This window comes from Acanthopagrus latus, chromosome 12, assembly GCF_904848185.1.
Source record: "Acanthopagrus latus isolate v.2019 chromosome 12, fAcaLat1.1, whole genome shotgun sequence".
NCBI lineage: Eukaryota > Metazoa > Chordata > Actinopteri > Spariformes > Sparidae > Acanthopagrus > Acanthopagrus latus.
Genome location: NC_051050.1, coordinates 21,853,925 through 21,871,834, shown reverse-complemented (window position 1 = coordinate 21,871,834; position 17,910 = coordinate 21,853,925). Strand labels below are relative to the sequence as shown.

At 42.2% G+C, this 17,910-nt stretch overlaps 1 protein-coding gene across 26 annotated transcripts in view; it reads right to left on the bottom strand.

The window, feature by feature from the left end:
* Positions 1–5,885: 5,885 nt before the first annotated feature.
* The window catches only part of LOC119029774 (formin-binding protein 1), a 64,283-nt gene continuing 52,258 nt past the window's right edge, over positions 5,886–17,910 (bottom strand). For 19 of the 26 annotated variants that reach the window (XM_037116872.1, XM_037116877.1, XM_037116873.1 and 16 more), the window contains 5 exons: positions 14,946–15,055; positions 13,915–14,047; positions 13,488–13,609; positions 13,183–13,373; positions 10,548–12,272 (listed from right to left, as the gene is read on the bottom strand). In XM_037116872.1, the coding sequence (XP_036972767.1) occupies positions 12,094–12,272; positions 13,183–13,373; positions 13,488–13,609; positions 13,915–14,047; positions 14,946–15,055 (735 nt within the window). In that variant the 3' untranslated portion in view covers positions 10,548–12,093. Of the gene's footprint in view, positions 9,349–10,547; positions 12,273–13,182; positions 13,374–13,487; positions 13,610–13,914; positions 14,048–14,945; positions 15,056–17,910 lie in introns of those variants that run through there. The other 7 variants (XM_037116887.1, XM_037116891.1, XM_037116895.1 and 4 more) reach the window with 3 other exon arrangements.

Genomic DNA, 17,910 nt, shown 5'->3' with positions numbered 1-17,910 from the left:
GTGTGATTTACCGTGGGATCTAAAAGAGAGGACGATGACAGCGAGGGAACAGCGTACGAACTGTCCTCCTGGTAAAAATGTCACACTGCAATCCGACTCGTGTGGCTCGGAGCCACTGTTGAGACCAAATTACAACTCAAGGTGGAGAGGTCAGCGGAGGAATTTCATTGTCGGCCGGCCTTGTGTTTTTTTTTCGTTTTTTTTTTTTGTGGTGGGGGGTTCTTTAAAGGTGACAGCTAGATTATTGTCGCCTTTCTTTTCTCACAGGAGATCTCAAACACACTTCCCCCCCCCAAAACAGCACAAAGCGAGGACTCAAACATCCAGTGGAGGGAAAAAAAAAATTCTGAAATCCATCAGGGCCAGAAATGTGTTCTGCTTTCGATTGAAAACATACTTTCTGTCGCTTACAAAGAACAGGCCTCTGCTCATCGAGTGCATTCGGATCATTCTGCAGAAATACTTTTTTTTAAAAATTCGAACAACAAGCACAGCCGTGCTGAGTTTGCCACTCTGGTGCAGGGAGCTCAAGTTTTTTCCCCACTTAGTGGCAGCATATTTTCCACTATTGCGCCAACGAGTAAATGGGATCCATCACCCATGTTTTTTTGTTGTTTTTTTTTGCTGATGCCTGAAGAGAACTCACTAAAAAAAGAGAAAGTGAGAGTGAGAATGCATCTACAGGGCGGACTGTGAGGTGTTTTACGGCCTCTGACCCGCGGTTGCACAGCGTCGTCTCTAATTAGCAGCAGCTAATTAAAGAGCGTAGCCGGGCGGCCAGCAGCAGGTCGCTGTGGTGGAAAGTGAAAAGTATGTGGCGACACTCAGCGTAAACATATAGCGCACATTTGTGGTGCCGTCAGCTCCTGAACGACTGCCGAACCGAATCCAAATCAAGAGCGCGTTTAGACAAACTCACAGCTTATTTTCTCTTTATGGAAGGAAACTGATCCTCTAAGCGATTTTATATCGTTGACAGTATTGAGGACTCGTAGCCAGATGGACGTCAACAGTGTTGTTGTGAGTTGGGACCATAATGTGCAGAATATTACAGAAAACTGAAGTCCAGCTATTATCTCAGGGCCGCCGACGGCGTATCTACTCCAGATGGAGGAGCCAGCGTCCCTCTGACCTCTCTCGCTACACTTTTCTTGTTTTTTCAGGGACCGTCTTTGTTACACCGGCAAAAAACATCTGTGCTTTCCACGTTAAGGAGTCGTCATAGCTGATGCCATCGTGTTTGATTACTAACGACCTTTATGTCAGAGACAAAGTTGTGTTGAGTTTCGTTGTCCGCAAACGAGCTTCTCTGCAAAAACAGCGTAACAGGATTCTCACAAACAAAAATACAAATAAAATGGCTACAGTGGTTGAAACCATTAAAAAATTAAATAAAAATGTCAACTTATTGTGCAAGAAACAGCAGATTTAATTTCAGGGTGTTGAAGGTATTGTCTTGCAGTTAGCTTCCCTGATCCATGAGCTTTGTGTTTGACAGACATCGAAGTCCCAACCTACTTTTTTTTGTGGAGTACAAAACTTCATCTGACTGTCATCGGCAGGACGGTGGGCAGATAATGTCTACATTTTCAATTTTGGGTGAACACTTCCTTTAAATCGTGGCCTGTTAATGTTAATCTCTGCCTGTGACAGCTTCAGATGGTAGTCTGAAGAGGCGAAGCGACGGTGTTCCCACTTCCAGCACATTCTGGCTTTGAACATCACTGAAGTTGAAGATCGTCCAGCGACGGAAGGCGACGCTCCAACAGCTGAGTGCTGCTCAGAGCCCAGAGACGTTTACCCGTTCCAGGTTTCTGATTTGACAAAGACTGTGACTAACAACCGTCCTCAGGCCGCACACCTGTACTGTATCTAAGCTGTAACACTAGACGGAAACAGAGGAGGAGGTCCACGAGGCCCTCATGGTGGTTTGGCTGACGCTGAATAAAGGACAATGAACGGTATGGAACCATGCGGACGCAGCAAGATGTATTTTAAAAGAGACGCTGCAGGAGCAAGAGCAAAAACAGTAAACTGGTTGTGTTCGCTGTTTTACCATCACACACACACACACACACACACACACGTACAGGGCAGGAGGTGCCGGCCTTGATGCGTTTCACAGACGGACGCCGGCCCCCACCGGCCCCCACCGGCCCCCTTAATGACGGGGCCGACCGGGCTGATCTCCAGAGGTGTGCTTTCCCCATCAAGGCCGCCTGCTCTCACACCAGGCCAGACAGGAACACAGCAGTAATGGAACAGACTGAAACCAGCAGGTAGAACACACCGTGCTGACCGGCCAGAAAAGCTTTTACAACCTGAAGACGGAGGGGGGACGAGGGACGCCGAGTCCTGTCGAGATTCCACCTGAAGAAAAGTCAGAGGGTCGTATCATCTTGTCAAATTGTTGAATTTCGGCCAGAAAGGAGGATGAAACGGATCAACAACGTCCATCCATAATAGATGTTTCTCTTTCGATTGTGTTGAGCGATGGCTGTGCGTCCCATCACACTCCGCTGTGTTGTATCTAGGAAAATGAAGGTGTTGTCTCAGGTGGAGTAAAGTGTCCTCCACCCTCTGCAGGTCGTTCACGCTCCAGCTCAGCACTAAATACGAGAGACCCGTTACCTGTGGTCTGGTTTGTACCTGCCTCCAGTAACAAATCATCTTTTAATTAAAGCTGAACATCTGGAGCGTGCCTCTGCAGATCCACTGCTTTAAAGTTCCTCAACAAAGGTGTGAATGATTCATCGGCCGCCGAACGAGTCTGCGGAGATTGTTCTCTTGACTTATTTGGGCCTGAAGACGGATGGAGGATCGGTCTGAGGCGGCTTTCATCAATCCTCAGAGTGAAGTTGGAGGCACTTTCCTTTGTTATAAAAGGGTCGGCTGCTGCTGCGGGATCTGAAGCAGATATCACAGGGTTTAAACTGTTGGACGGGGGAGGTGACAGTAGCTCCGGGCACTGCAGAAGTGCCCTGGAGCAAGGCACTGACCACCAAACTCCTGATAACAGGGCAGCCCCCCCTCGACTGACGACTCCTGTTTCTGCATTTGTGTGTTAAAATTAACAACAGAGTGAAAAACGTATGTTTTTATTCAAGCATCAGGATCTTCGTCTTCTTCTCCTTCTTCTTCTTTGTCTTCGTTATCGTAGTCTTCTTATTCTTCCTCCTCCTCCTCGTCTTCTTCTTCGTAGTCTTCCTCTTCTTTGTTGTCCTCATCTTCTTCTTCTTCTTCTTCTTCTTCTTCTTCCTACATTTCGTCTTCTTCCTCCTTCTTCTTCCTCCTCCTCCACCTCCTCCTTGTCATCTTCTTAATCTGCTTCCCCCTTGTTGACATCTTCTCCTTCTTCCTCGTCTTCTTCTTCTTCACCTTCTTCCTCCTGCTTGTCTTCTTCTTCGTCTTATTGGGGTATTTTGGAGACATTTCAATCATTTGAATCGTTGTCCAGCTTTCAAATACGGTTAAATTTTGTAATCAACCCAGAACTGTCTGCAACAAAATTAAGATGTACAACTGAGTGCGAACCATCACGATGATTTAAACCCATTTACATGGATCTGTGTTAAGGATCCCGGCTCTCATGTGGGTTTGATGAGGCCTCATGTTGACCTGCTATCTCCCCTGAAACAGCTCCTGTCCTCCCTCTGAAACACACACACGGAGGACTGGATATACGGTGTGTTTCAAGGTTTTAAATATTAATTCCCCTCCTCGCTATTTTTAACACGGGGCCAGATGAAAACACTCCATCCTCGGCTCACTTCTTAAAATAATATAAATTGATGAGTGAGACTGTCTTTGCCGAGTGAAAATATCTCTGAGTCATGTCGGAGAGAAGAGATCTCACAGGATTCGCTCAGGACACTAATTTGCTTTCGCCATTTTTTTGAGCGGCGGTACCGGTCGGATGGTCCCAGGGAGCAAAAAGCCAATTAGACTGTTTGAAAGCTGCATCTGCTGCACAGCAGGCCGCCCACATGTTTGTGTGGGGCGACTGGGCCCGATCGCAGCTGCAGCCCAGCGGGGCCCTCCATCGATTTTTTTTTTTTTTTTTTTGGCCAATCCAGATCCGTCTGTGGGCCGGATCGATACGTGCGAGTCAAACGCAATCCACCGACGGCAGCAGAGCAGTTAGTGAGAGTAATGACAGTGTGTGTGAGAGAGAGCTGTCTCGGAGGAGACCGTTATTGAGTCTAAGAGACTAAAATAAAGGAGGATGGATCCAAACACAGAGCTCAGAGGCTTTTTCTGAGGTGCAGTTTGCATAATTCAGCAGTCACCTCTGTGGTTTTTCTGTTTCCCCCCTGAAGAAGTGCCGCATTGTCAGTGAAAAACAGTGCAATAAAAAAAAGAGAAAGAAAGAAAGAAAGAATGAAGCTCCTGGATGGTTCTGTTGGGGTACCAGAGGTGGAGCGATTTGGTGGAACATGACTACCATCTGATGGACCACAGAGGGACTGCAAGTTCATGAGCCGCTTCACTCAAACAGCTGATCCTTTCAAAGTGATGCCTTCAAAATAAAGTCCCCCAGGCTGCCTTTCATGACTCGCAGTGTGACATTTTATTGTATAAACAAAAACTTGTAGAGCGATATAGTCCCACTACAGCTGATTGATACACTAGAACAGGTCATTTGTGGCTGTGACAGTGACTTTAAGTATTTTAACTGGGTGAAACTACTTATAACTAGATGTGCATCAATTTAAAAATGCATTTTCTATATGATTAGTACTTGGAAAAACTGTTTATTTAGGTCTCCCTTTAATTTACATACACAGTTATTTAGTAAACATTATAAATTTGATGTATTTTATGCACAAGTTGTTTGTGCATCAGTTATTTTGACTTAACGCTAATGCAAATATAGTTTCATCAAACCTGTGAAATGTATTTATTTATATGACCTGTCAACAACAGAGCTAGCTTATGATTTTACCAGGTAGGCCTGTGTATTGATACTGCTAGAGGTGAAATAATTAGCCAATTAATCAATGAGTTGTTAAAACAAATAACAGAGGCGACAGCTTCATGCAGATCAAACAAAAATGTCAATATTTGCTGTTTGTTATTTCAAATTGAGAATGAGTTCTGTGGAAAAGAAAAACATTTGAGGACGCTGCTCGGGGCTCTCAGGACTTCCACTTATGTTCCTTAAACTGACTGACACTGAAAACTAAAATGAGCACGCAGTAGAGCGTATACCTCCGCCAAGGCCCAACAGTCCCACTTCTGTACTCACTCACAAGATACCAGCCACCTAAATAAGCTTTTACGACTGTTTTCATCAAGATCCATAAATAATTCCCTGAGAAATTAAAGAAATGTCCAAAAATGAGACTAAATAACTTATTATTATTATTATTATTATTGTTTGTGTTGTTAAGATCAAGAAATATGTCACTTCCTGGTTCCACATTCTTACATTTGAAGATCTCCTTCTTTGTGTTTTACTCTATTTAAAATGGAATATCTCTTAAGTTTTGGATGAAAGAAAAAGGAGTTACATGCACAGAACACTCTGTAATACTTTCCTGAAACAGAACCGACAGATTAACGGATAATAAATTAATTTTGTTGTAAGATATACAGTTTGCAAGAGAGACAGAAAGTCTGGCGATTTGTGTCGAGCGTAATCTTCATTTAATTAAGTCGCTAATCTTTATCATCAGACTCGACTGGCACACACACACAAACATCTATAGCGTGTTGCGATTAACCACAGAATTAATAATTAAAATGGATTATCATGCTTTCACGTTGCTGCTGGTTGCTTCTCAGACACTGTGGTGGATTGTGGCTCTTGATTTTTGCATCTCAAAATCCCAGAGAAAAGGGAAAAAAAAAAGAAAAAAGTAAGAAGACACAGTGACACATCGTCAACTTTCCAGGCATATTTAATTGGCACAGTAAACACAATACAAAGTATTCAGTGCTCCAAAACCACAAGCAACAGGCTACCAAACGGAACACAAACGAAAAAGTGCAAAACACACCATTTGGTAGGCCTCACAAAGGAAAAAGAAGTCTTACTTTGCAAAGCAGATAAAGTAATGGTAAGACTCTCAATAGTTAAAATAGATGTTTTTCCTTTTTAAACTTTTATTTATATATTCATATATATTCTCTCTAATTCCAACGTGCCATTTCCACTGTACAGGCGGGTTATTCTGGGGCGTCGACTAAAAAGTTTTTTTTCTTTTTGGTGGTCTGGTTGCGGAGAGCTGGCAGGCGGAAGGCTGCAGTAAAGCCCCCGAAGCGGTGGATTTATCTTGTTGTGAAACAGTTGAACAAACAAAAAAGTGGCTTGTTGTTTGAGCTCCTGACGTACGGAGCGGCGGGTGGCGACGAGCAAACATGATTTCACTTTTTTTTTTTTTTTCTTAAAGGGTTTTGATTTGATCATTCCTTCCATCAGGAGTCCAAATGGGCAAAGACGAGTCAATTTTTATTCATAATCATCAGAAATCATGAATCACATTTTTTTTTTTTTTTTACATATCTGCGCTGCATCACTCAGAACATGGTGCAGTCAGATGAATATTTTAAAAATGGCTTCATACTCCCCAAAAATACAATGATATCTTCACTCATATTTGCAGTTAAGGGATTTTTTTTTTAATGTCCCGTTCAGGCAGAATAAGCTACAACAAAGATTTCCAGCTTTAAAAACAAGAAAGAAAGAAAGAAAACGAATCTCGACATCGTCAAATATAAAACAAAACAAAAAAGTTAAACTCTTGTACGTTATGTGCCGTTGAGCAGGAGTGAAGGGAGAATCAGTGGACATAATTTCTCTGGTCTGACAGTCTCTTGATTATAAAAACTCTCAAATTTTGCCCCCAAAATCCTTTTTTTTCCAAGATCATCACATCTTAATCACTTAATCCTCTCGCCGTCATCCTTGTCTCTTTAAAAAAAAAAAAAAAACCCAGTTAAGGCCCACAACAGGTGATTCTGGGTCACATTTCAGTCACAAACTCACAGGAAAATGTGGCATCACAGTATATTTTCATATACAGAAGAACAGTTAAAGTGGACCATCCTAAAAAAAAAAAAAAAGGGTGTAACTCTTCTTTTGTTTTTCTCGGGTGAACTGTTGCTCGGACCGGTGATTCGACTGCAAACTAACAACAACTTTTTTTGCGTTAGACACTCTGATCAAAAACATACAATACAAACATTTTTTTTTTACATACATACTGTACTGTGTCCTTACAGTAAAACAAAAGCACGAGACATCCATGACCTACCTATGCATAAGATCATTTCAGAAAACAGGTCCCTATCGTCCTTTTTACTGACAGTTTAGAGATTAAACTGGGGAACACCGGGAGGAGAAGGAGGAGGAGGAGATCACTCACTCGCTGTTAAAACTCATGCTTTCTGAACCAACAGAAGAAAAGAGATATTATAAAATAAAAAAATAATAAAAAATAGAACCACAGGCACTGAACCCAAACAGTAGCATTCAGGTTAATTCAAACAGTACGACCAGGCGATGAGGGTTAACTGAACAGAGAGGCTGGAGGCAAAGAGGAGAGAGGAGGAAGGAGGGGGCGTAAGCTGACCGAACACCCTCACCCCACCCATCACCACCACCACCACCTCCGCCGCCGCCACCCAAAGGAGGCGGCATCGGGGGGGACGAGGCGAGGAGGAAGACAGGGCAAGCATGCAGCAACACCACAACGCTGAGAGGCCCCCCGCCCCGAGCAAAAAACAAAAAAACAATAGAGCGCGAGGGAGGTGGGGGAGGGTGGGGGGAGTGCTCGAAGCAGCCGAGGGAGAGCCTGAGCCGCCTGAGGAGGGAGGAGCCGTGGGGTGGAGGTGAGGGTGGTGGTGGCTGGCGGGGTCGGGACAGGTGGAGGGGGGTGTGGTCAGAGAGAGGAACAGACAACCAGTGACACCACAAGAAGTTGTAGGATGACAGATGGAGCAACGAGCACCCATCATCCAGCTCTTCTCCTCTCCGAGCTGGTCCTGGATGTGTGTGGGGGGGGGCAGTGACATCACAACACACCTTCAAAATAAGACGCACACGTACGAGCATTCAGATCACACACACACACACACACTTACATACACACTCAAAACACAGACGCTAAGTATTTTAATCACATGTGAATTTTCCATTCTATTACCGCAGTTAAATGTAAAGAGTCACTTTAAATGCAAAGTTGAGTCGAATAATTGAATTGACAGAATAACTTATGTGAGATGCGTCACTCTTTATATAATACTTTATACTTTTACCTCAATATTATTTTAATACCAGCAGTTTTCCTTGTGAGAGGGAAAGATTTTCAGTTCTCTTTCCCACAGCGCAAAAGTTCAAGGACGAGGTGACGAGAGAACAACTCAACAAAATATATGACAAAGGATTTTAAACAAGAGTTCTTACAAATTATATTCTTACTTTTGTACGTAATAATTGAATAAAACACAACGTTTATGTGTAAGTCTGCGATTTAATCACACCGACTCAACATGATGGAAAACTTCTGCATTAAATGTGAAACTTTACATTCAACGTGTGTATAAAATAAAATGCTAAATATACATGTTGACAATTAAAATACTTTTTTGGCATGTTTTTTGTGGGTTTTTTTTTTTTTTGAGTGCACACAACAGAAACCAGAAGCACCTGACATACAGAAAAATGATTAGCACCTTCACTTCCTCCACCTGCAGTTGGATGAAAACATGGAGCTTTAGTAAGAGGGGTGAGCGAGAGGTTTTTAAAGCCCCGCGTGTCGGCGGCGGATGAGCTCTGGATGATTCTCTTTTATAGCTGGATGTCGGCGGCCTTTTTGTCCGTAGGCTCCGGGCTGGTCTCCGTCCTGTTTCTGACCACACCCTCTGTCGTTTGTGTGTGTGTGTGTGTGCAAGATGGGGGCAAAGAAAGGGAAAGGGGGCGGGGCGTTCAGAGCGAGGAAGCCAACAGCCACGTTCATGACCGCGCGCGCTGCAAGCGGAGTTAGTCACATTAAGACAAGCAAAGCTAAAAAACAACAGAGAAGCAAATTGTTTACTGTGGTTGTGACGGCAGTATGGGTGTTAAGAATGGAAAAAAGGTTATGAGCGCTAAAATTTAGATGGATTTCTCTTATCGCTGCTTCAAACCGTCTGCAGAGGAAGCGCAACACCGCTTTGTACGTAGTTGTTTTTTTATCTTTTTCTTGTAATGGTTTTTGGAAAAATTGAGATAATCGGCCGGCTTTCTTTTTAGATTCAGGTCGTCTTTCACTTTCTCTCTCTGACTCAGCGAGCGCGGTGGTGGTTTTCATCCCGAGGCTGCTTGCCCTGCCATTCCTCAGCCAGCCTCGCACTTTTAGGAATCTGCAATTCAAAAAAAAAAAGGGGGAAATACAAACAAACAAAAAAAGAAAAAAGTGACAAAAAGAAAAGTTAGATAGCTTTTAAAGGAAGAAAAGACAGAAAACCCAAATATTCAGATATGGAGAGGAGGAAGAGAGAAGTCACAGCATACATGAAACCACTAGAGGTGTCACGATTTTAGATTCCATATCAAAAATTGATCGGAATTAAATTTCAATCATCAGAGACCATTCCTGTATTTTTTTTCCCTGCTACTACTAGCATCAGAGCTAGCCTTCCAGAAAGACGTAGAAGAGGGTTTACTCCGGACAGACTAACCTCCAAAGTTTGGGTGATAGTCGGCACCAAGAACGATGACCACAACAATAACTCTGAAGAAAGAATCCACACCACAACTACAACGACAGCGACAGTTGGGAACGATATTGTTGGGAACACTTTCAGATTCAATTAGCATGATTTTGGGGACGTTTATGTTGCAGGAGTGCTTCTAATATTGGTTTCCCCTTGTAGCCGACCTCTTTTGTGTGAGCAATCGAGAAACGCTTTAGATGGTCTACTCAAATAACTCAGACTTGGATGTTTATCCAACTTATAAAAGGCTTATATAACTTATATCAGGCTGCCAATTACACATAAAAAAAATATTAAACATAATGCCAAACAGTGTGTTTGTTTTGATGTCCTTGAAAACGATCACCAGGATAAGTGATGCTGACGCAGCCAAAAATAAGACTAACATTTGCCTTCAAAAGACGACAACTCTCCTAACAGAATGTTGGATTCTCTTCGTCTCCTCATCTTTGGGAGAATTTTGTGAAACCGTATCCCTCTGGAGGTTTTTTTCCGTTTCTCTGTGCAGAGCACGGCAGTAGCCGGTCATCAGCATCCACGCCAACACAGCTGGAGCACGTAGTGTGTGCTTGGCGCCACCGTTTACAGATCATTATCGTTCATCAGTGTGGACGCTCACGTTGTTATTGTTGAAGTGATTGTTCTGGGCGTGGAGTGAGTCAGTCACTGCTGAGAAAACAATATTGAAAATAGAAAATGGAATCGAATCATGACCTTAAAATCAAATCTGTTTGGTGGATTTGGAGAATCGTGACACCCCTAGAAACTGACAGACGACAACTGTGGTGTCGGCATGAATGTAATCTGAACTGTATGTGTGACAGACCTTCAGTAACCCAAACATGTTTCTGTCAAACTAAAAACCTTTCAGTTTATTCCACATTTCATCTGGCTTGAATGCACGTTAAAATGCAGCCACTTCACTCCGTCACAACATGCTGATATCACGTCGAGACAGAAAAGAAATCAAACAAACTCTGCCTCATGCAGAAGTCACATTTCAACTCGCTCTTCAACAACAATCACAGGAGGCATGAAATGTGTATTTATAGAGACATCCTGCACATAAGAACCCCATGCCGTGCCAGTAACGAGCCATCGAAGCTGATTAAAAAGTGTGAAAGGAAGTTAAACAAAGGCTTACGTAATGAGTTATGAAAGAGATGATTTCTGACTCGATGCCAATCTCGTAAAAAAGTAGCACAGAACGTCTTATTGTAGCGGTGAAATGGCACAGAGGTCGTACACAAACCATGCTGTTCCAGTGGGGGAAAAAAAAAAAAAAAAGCAACATTCGCAAGAAACCACACAGCTTTCAAAGTCACGTCCAGCTCCGTATCTCAGCCCAGTCTCACCATATCGCTTAGAACAGCTAATTCTCAGTCCTTTATTCCTTTTACCACTGGCCTGGAAAAAAGGACCAGAACAGCCCAACACTATCATTATCAAAAAGTTGATCATAACAGAAAAGAAAACACATCTTAAGGGGGCTATTAGTTACTAATCTGATTAATAATTTTTATAAAATTACCCCAAACCAGGGCAGAGTAATAACTTCCTCACAACTTCTTCGTGTTGTAACAGCACTATGATTAATCTACAGCATGCAACATCTTTAGAGGGGCAATTTTTATTTCCTTTTTTTCAGGTTTAGCCTACAAAAATATCTTTTTCATATGTATTCATATTTTACAGCAGGTTTTAAATTACATTTGCATGATTGCACATGGAGCATGCCTTTTTTTTCTTCTCTTTTTTGGGGTACAACAAGCGACCAAAACACAATAAGTTGTCACTGTTGTTGTTGATGTTCATTGTCACTTCGGGTGGTGCGTATACATTCACTCAGCTGATTTATCACCATACTGACTCAAATATCGATTAAAAAGCGCGTTAATTTGAGTGGAATACAGTAATCTGACATTTTAAAATCATTAAAAAGAAATACTTATAAAAGAATCAAGTACTGCATGTATGAAATGTCCTGTACATGTGATCATTGTCAGTGGGGGGATTTGTCCCAGCATGCTAAGCTTTGACTGATGGTGTTTAATTTCATACGTCCACTAGGTGGCACTGCAGTGAATGGGAGGTGAGGAACTACACGTCTGCGCAGCTCAGCTTGCATTCAGTGTCATTTCCTAAAACATTTTGCTCAGAGCTCGACAACAGTGTTCAGTGACTCACACTATCGGACACAAACCGTCACAAATGTCACGAGGCACGATGGACAAATCTGAGACAGGAAGTGTGTTGCAGTTTGTCTGTAGGGTTGTTTTTTTTCCTCTTATCTGAGCCTCCAGCAACAATCTTGTCTCCGTAACTTGCCCCACTCTGACAGCAGTGAATGGAAACCTGTACACTCACAGCACGAGAAACACACTTGCTGAGTTAAATGTATGTCATAGCACCTTTGGCATTTGTTTCCAAAAAGACCTCGACGTAGGACGTGGGGACGTATCCCTCCTCGTCCTCGTTCCTGCGAACTCGCGTCCAGCCGTCTCCTTTGTCCTCCTCTATGACGTACAGCAGCTCGCCCTCTGCCACGGCGATGGTGCCCTCATTATGACCTGCGAGAACGGGGAAAGAGGGGATGAAGCCTGGGGAAATTACCTTGAACTGATGTTATGAAGGTGAAGGCTGATTTGTCAATCAAATTTCCTGAGAGTAAAGAGGAAACTAACCACAGAAGTTTGGATATCAAATATATCAACCTGCAAAATATGACTGTAGTCAGCTCTGACAGAAGGAAGTCGTAACTGTTTTTAAATATTCTATGACATGCTCACAATCAGTCTCAGTACTTTATGACACTTCTTCATTTAATCTGTCCAACAATGGTAAACATGTTGTGCTAACGGGTACAACTGCAGCTAGGAGAATTAATGTCTCAATTTTTAAGAATAGGGTTTAAGTGTTTGTGGATATTTACTTATTTTCAGCTAAACAAAACTACACTGGTCGGGACCCCAAAAAGCTCCAAAAGAGTCACCAGATGATTAAACATTTATTTGCTTGTTTTTCTCTTATTTTTGCTTCACTGCTTCTTGTGAAATACTGAATGTTTTAACTCCTCAGCCTCTTAAAATAATAATAGGCTCAGTAAAATACTCAATCTCTGTCCAGCCGCCAGTGCAACTAAATGTTCATATGGTAAAAGTTAGAACTTTTGTAGTGCCTAAACATTTAGTATTGGTTACAGTTTGATATTGAGACTGAATTCCAGAATTTAGTTTTGGTCGAAATAAAGAGAGAAACTGAAATTAATATATTAAATGTATTGTATTGATTGTGTCATCTTATTGAAAATGCTGTTGTGACTGAACTGATGTACTTCAACAGGCCCTAGTGTTGTTAATTTGTACTTATGATGTGAGGAAGGAATCCTCTGTTTTAACTCAGAGAAGTGATCCGTTCCTTCTGGAGAGTTTATTACTCATACGTGAGTTTGGTTCTTGCTGTTTACAACATTGGTGTTACCTTCAAATGGGTACAAGGCTTTGCAGGTGCCGATGGTGGGCAGGACCTCCTCGTCGTCGAACTCGTCGTCGAACTCCGGCGTGGTGGAGGTGGGGTTGTGGGCGGGGGCGGGGGCGGGGTTGATGTTGGCTTTGACCTGAGTCTCTGAATTCTGCTCCTCTGTGTAGCTGCCGTCCGGGCTGCTCAAGGGCCAACACACACACAGTAAATATACTGTGAAAACATACATAGTTTTCTTCCGAATGAACGAGGTGTGTAACGGCTCTGTGGTCTGACGTTTGCTGGTTTGTCAGAGTATACCATACCTCTCTCTGTCCTGCGCACAGTTGTTGCCCACTGTCATGCTGTTCTGGGTCTCATAGAGTCCACTTCTTCGGTGTGTATCGCTCTTGGATGGCATCCTCTCCTCCACCTCCGCTAACCAGCCCTAAAACACACACACACACACACACACACACACACACACACACACTCCTATTTATTTACGAGGTGAAACCGGGACATTGTTCTGGGACTCCTCACTCCCTGCACAGAGCGTGAACATGCCGCCAGCCGCTGCAGCTGCATCACGTCTTCTCCTAATATGGGCGAGCGGCAGGCCTCTTTGGACCTACCCCAGCTGGAGATGTGTGTTTGAACTCCTCATTATTTACTGTCTTATATAAACCAAACAGCTTCGCCAACACTAACATTATCACAGACATGAGAGCTCAGACTGGCACCGCAACTAACCTCGAATTTCTGAACTTCAAACTGGAGCTTCTCGATGTTCTGGCCTATTTCTGATAGCCGCGGGTCGACGCTGGTCGGGTCGCCCATCTGAGGGTTCTTCACGTACACGTCTTTCATCTTAGTTAGAGCGTCCCTGTGAGAAAACAGCGCTGACGTCAGTACAAGTGTTTTGAGTGCATATGAAGGGAAAAGCTTCCCAAATGTGAAAACTCAGTCATCATCTACACACGCCCATGTCGATGGAATGTGCACAAAACATTTCTGGAGCTTCACAGAGTAAAAGGTTTGCAGTATTTTCCTTAACAACTGAAGTAGCTGGGAAAAAAATAACCAAAAACATAAAATAGCTTGACGCAGCTCATCTCAGCTTAGAGTAATCCAAGAAGAATTCTGAGGCACCAACACCCCAAATTCATTTGAAAAAGACGTTATTAACACCCTTTATAGAGCTGAAATCGTCACTGTAGAGTAATCCAAGTCTACAGAAGCCCAAATTGATTTAAAAGGAATGTATTCAGTTTCACTGTAGACCCGAGTGATGTTGTGTGAGACTTGTAAAGTGTAGTCGTGTATGCACATACCTTTACAGACTAGTATGTCATTCTGAATTTAGAAATTGTAATCCTGTTAGTAATCGCTAATCTAATTACATATTTTTTTCTGTAACTTTACCAGAGGAGTTACCTTTTTTTAGTGTATCCTAATTAAATAAGACCATTAAATGTATCCTGTTACTCCCCAAGCCTGTTAATACTCTCAATATGCTGTAAAGCTAGTGCTAACGCTTTTAGCTCAGCAGCTACGGTGAAGATTTCAGCTTTTCGAATCAATTTGTGATCTCGTGGCTTCCACAGACTTTGATAATGCCGGATATTGTTTTGTTTTCTCCGTTTGAAAACAGGCCTCCAGCCACTTCAGTTGTTGTTTTGCTGTTAAGGCTCCAAGAACGTTTTGGGGACTACAACTCCAAACGACTTTCTAACGGCATGTGGGTGAGCAGGTAATGAATGAAAGGACCCTCAAAAAGATACCTCTGGTCCATTTCTTTTTGAATGTCCTTATTGAGCTCGTCCAGCTTGCCCTGCAGCTTCTTCCTCCTCTGTTCCGGCGGCAGGTGGCTGAAGTCTTCTGGTCCGGAGCCCTGAGAAAGCAAAAAGGGGAGAAGAGAGGTAGACAAGAGAAAAAACTAAAATGAGAACAAGACTCAGAGAAGCCACATGAGGAAGGGAAGCAACTTCAAGAATTAATTTGTTCTGTTGCTGTTTTAACAGGGAAGTTTTTCTAGGTAGGTGCAGTATCTCCCTGTGACTGAATGGATAACGGCTCCCACAGATGGAGCTCTTGTTTTACTCTAATTCACCTGGAGGAGGAGATACTGCAGCTGCTCTCTAGCATACACTCAGTAAGAGCTGGGTTGTTTGTCTGTGCGTACACTTGAGGCCTTTTCACCTATTCAGTCTCTGCGGCCAATCTAGTGGTCTCTGTGAATCCATCGGAAATGTAATAACATCTTTGTTACATCCTATTGTTGCTCATATAGTGTTTCAGTGTGAGCTCACTAATGGGTCTGAAGCAGTCTGACAGTTCTCTAACTGGACTGTGTGTTCTTTAAATGGAGGTGTTTGTTGCTTGCCAAGGGTCATATTTCCTGATGAGAAAGTTTCCAGTCCGTAGCACAGAGCTGATGAGTCATTCTTCTCGGCAATCTCTCAAACTTTCTGAGGACATAATGTATCAGCATTCTGAGGCTCACTACCTTGTCTGTATGGAAGCCCAAATAGTTCAAAATGACATGCATAATTATCCATCTGCATACCCTTGTGTCACCCCTTGTCTATCATTTTAATGTTTAAAGAAAATCACATTTTGTTATTACTCGGTGTGCTTTTGCTATTTGGTTAAATTGTTTGATTCTATATTCTTATAATTTATTTCTTGTGCAACAATGACAAACGTTTACATTGTGTCACTTTCTATTTAATTTCACTTTCAGCCAGTTACATGCCCCAAGATTCCCTGCAAACTCAACAACTGCTTGTGAATTTAGCCGATTTGCTTCTGTTACCTGGAGAATCAACAATGCCAAACCTAACCTCTCTGTTTAATTACAATGCTGCACATGCTATGAAGCTAATCAGCTGGCTTGTTTTGTGAGTTTACATTATTACTCAGCATCAAGGTGAAGAACCAGGGTGTGAATGGCGACCTGAGCTATGTGCTTAATTCAGAGAAACATGAACGGACGTGTGATTCTAAAAATGTCTTTTCAGAGAAAGACACACAAGTTTGTACAGCGCAAAGAGCCGCAGTCTTTCTCTGTGGCTGCCCCAGCCAGCGATCTTTAGGCTAGCTGGTGGTTGATGAGGCTGCTAAAGGTTGAGGGGGGTGGAGGCATGTGATTGGTGACAACTGTCATGAAAAGCGATATTGTATAATAAAAAGGTCTGTGAGGTTGTACTGAAGCAACAAGGTGTCCTCATGCTAATGTTAAGCAGGTGTTTACGTTCATTATCTTAGTCTAGCATCTTAGCAGCATGCTAACATTAGCTTATGCAAGGTACAGCTATGTCTGATAAGAATGTCTTAAGTTTTATAAAATATTTATACATAAAAACAAATTACGAAAAAGTATTTATCATAAACATATATATGACTCATCAGTTCAATAATGAACTCTTTGGCGCTCCATAGCGTTTGTCCTTGCCTTTTTAATAAACACAAAATTAAACTGTCTTATTTCACTGTTTAATTAGTCTCGTCAATTAAGCCATAAACCCTGCGTCGACTGAGTAGGTGAAGGCCTGATTGGATCTCATAGAGTTGGGTCACAGCGGCACCATGGGATATGACTGCAGGAGCTACTGTAGGTCAGGATTCACTGCACATGGGCCAGGCCAAACACAGCAACTAGGTTACCATGGCAACCTTACCCTGTTCCCCTGTATCAGCACGCAACACTTACCGGGCATGCAATATAACAAAAGGCTTGTCAATCATCATGCATCATGCTTCTTTCTCATTGATTAAGTTACAATATATAGGTCATGTATTAGTGTTTTTACATTCTCTATGTACCCCAAGACAAAATCACAATTATAATACTACACGCTAAAACTATGGATTGCCATTAGGTCATTTGTTGTTTGTACTGTGGTACATTTAAAATATATATGGATTTACAGATTCATTGATATTTATATTAGCATTTACATAATAATTATAAAACCTAATAGAGGAGGGAAATAAAAAAAATCATGCAAAAATCTAACTGAAATGACAATATTCAGGGAAATTTGCTTTCTTGCAGAGAGATGCTCTCACGTCTATGTGCTGAATATGAAGCCAGTCTGTTGTTAGCTTAGCATAAAGACTGGAAGCAGGGGGAAACAGCTAGCCTGGCTCTGCCTGCAGGTAAATCAGGAGCTGTGACTTTCTATTCACTCTTTAAATGTTTATACTACTGACACTCATCAGTCATCATTTGGCATTGTTGCTAGCAGGTGTATAGTCTCAAAGCAATCTTCTTGGCATCTGTAAATGCCGATGCACTGCATTGTTTGATTGTTAGCAAAAGTACATGCCTTTAATGCTACATTTCTTTAACAAGAGGTCTGTAACTAACAATTATTAGTTGTATGCTCTATAAAATGCCAGAAAATTGTGAAAAATGTTGATCAGTATTCTACCAAATCCCAAGATCATCTAATGTCTTGTTTTCTTCACAGCCCAAAAGATACTGACTTTAATGCTAAGCTAAGGCTCTCCTGGCTGTAGCTTCATATTCAACACAAAGATTTGTAAGTGGTTTCAACCTTCTCATTAAGTCTCAACAAGAAAATGAAGGAGCTTATATCCCAAAATATCAAACTCTGAGTATTCTGAGTAAAATGTAATTCTATAGTTGATATTCATACACGACAGCATTCCATAAAAATAATCAAATCGGCATGCAGTGTGAGGACGTGAGTGAGGAACTGCTACGTAAGATCAGATTAG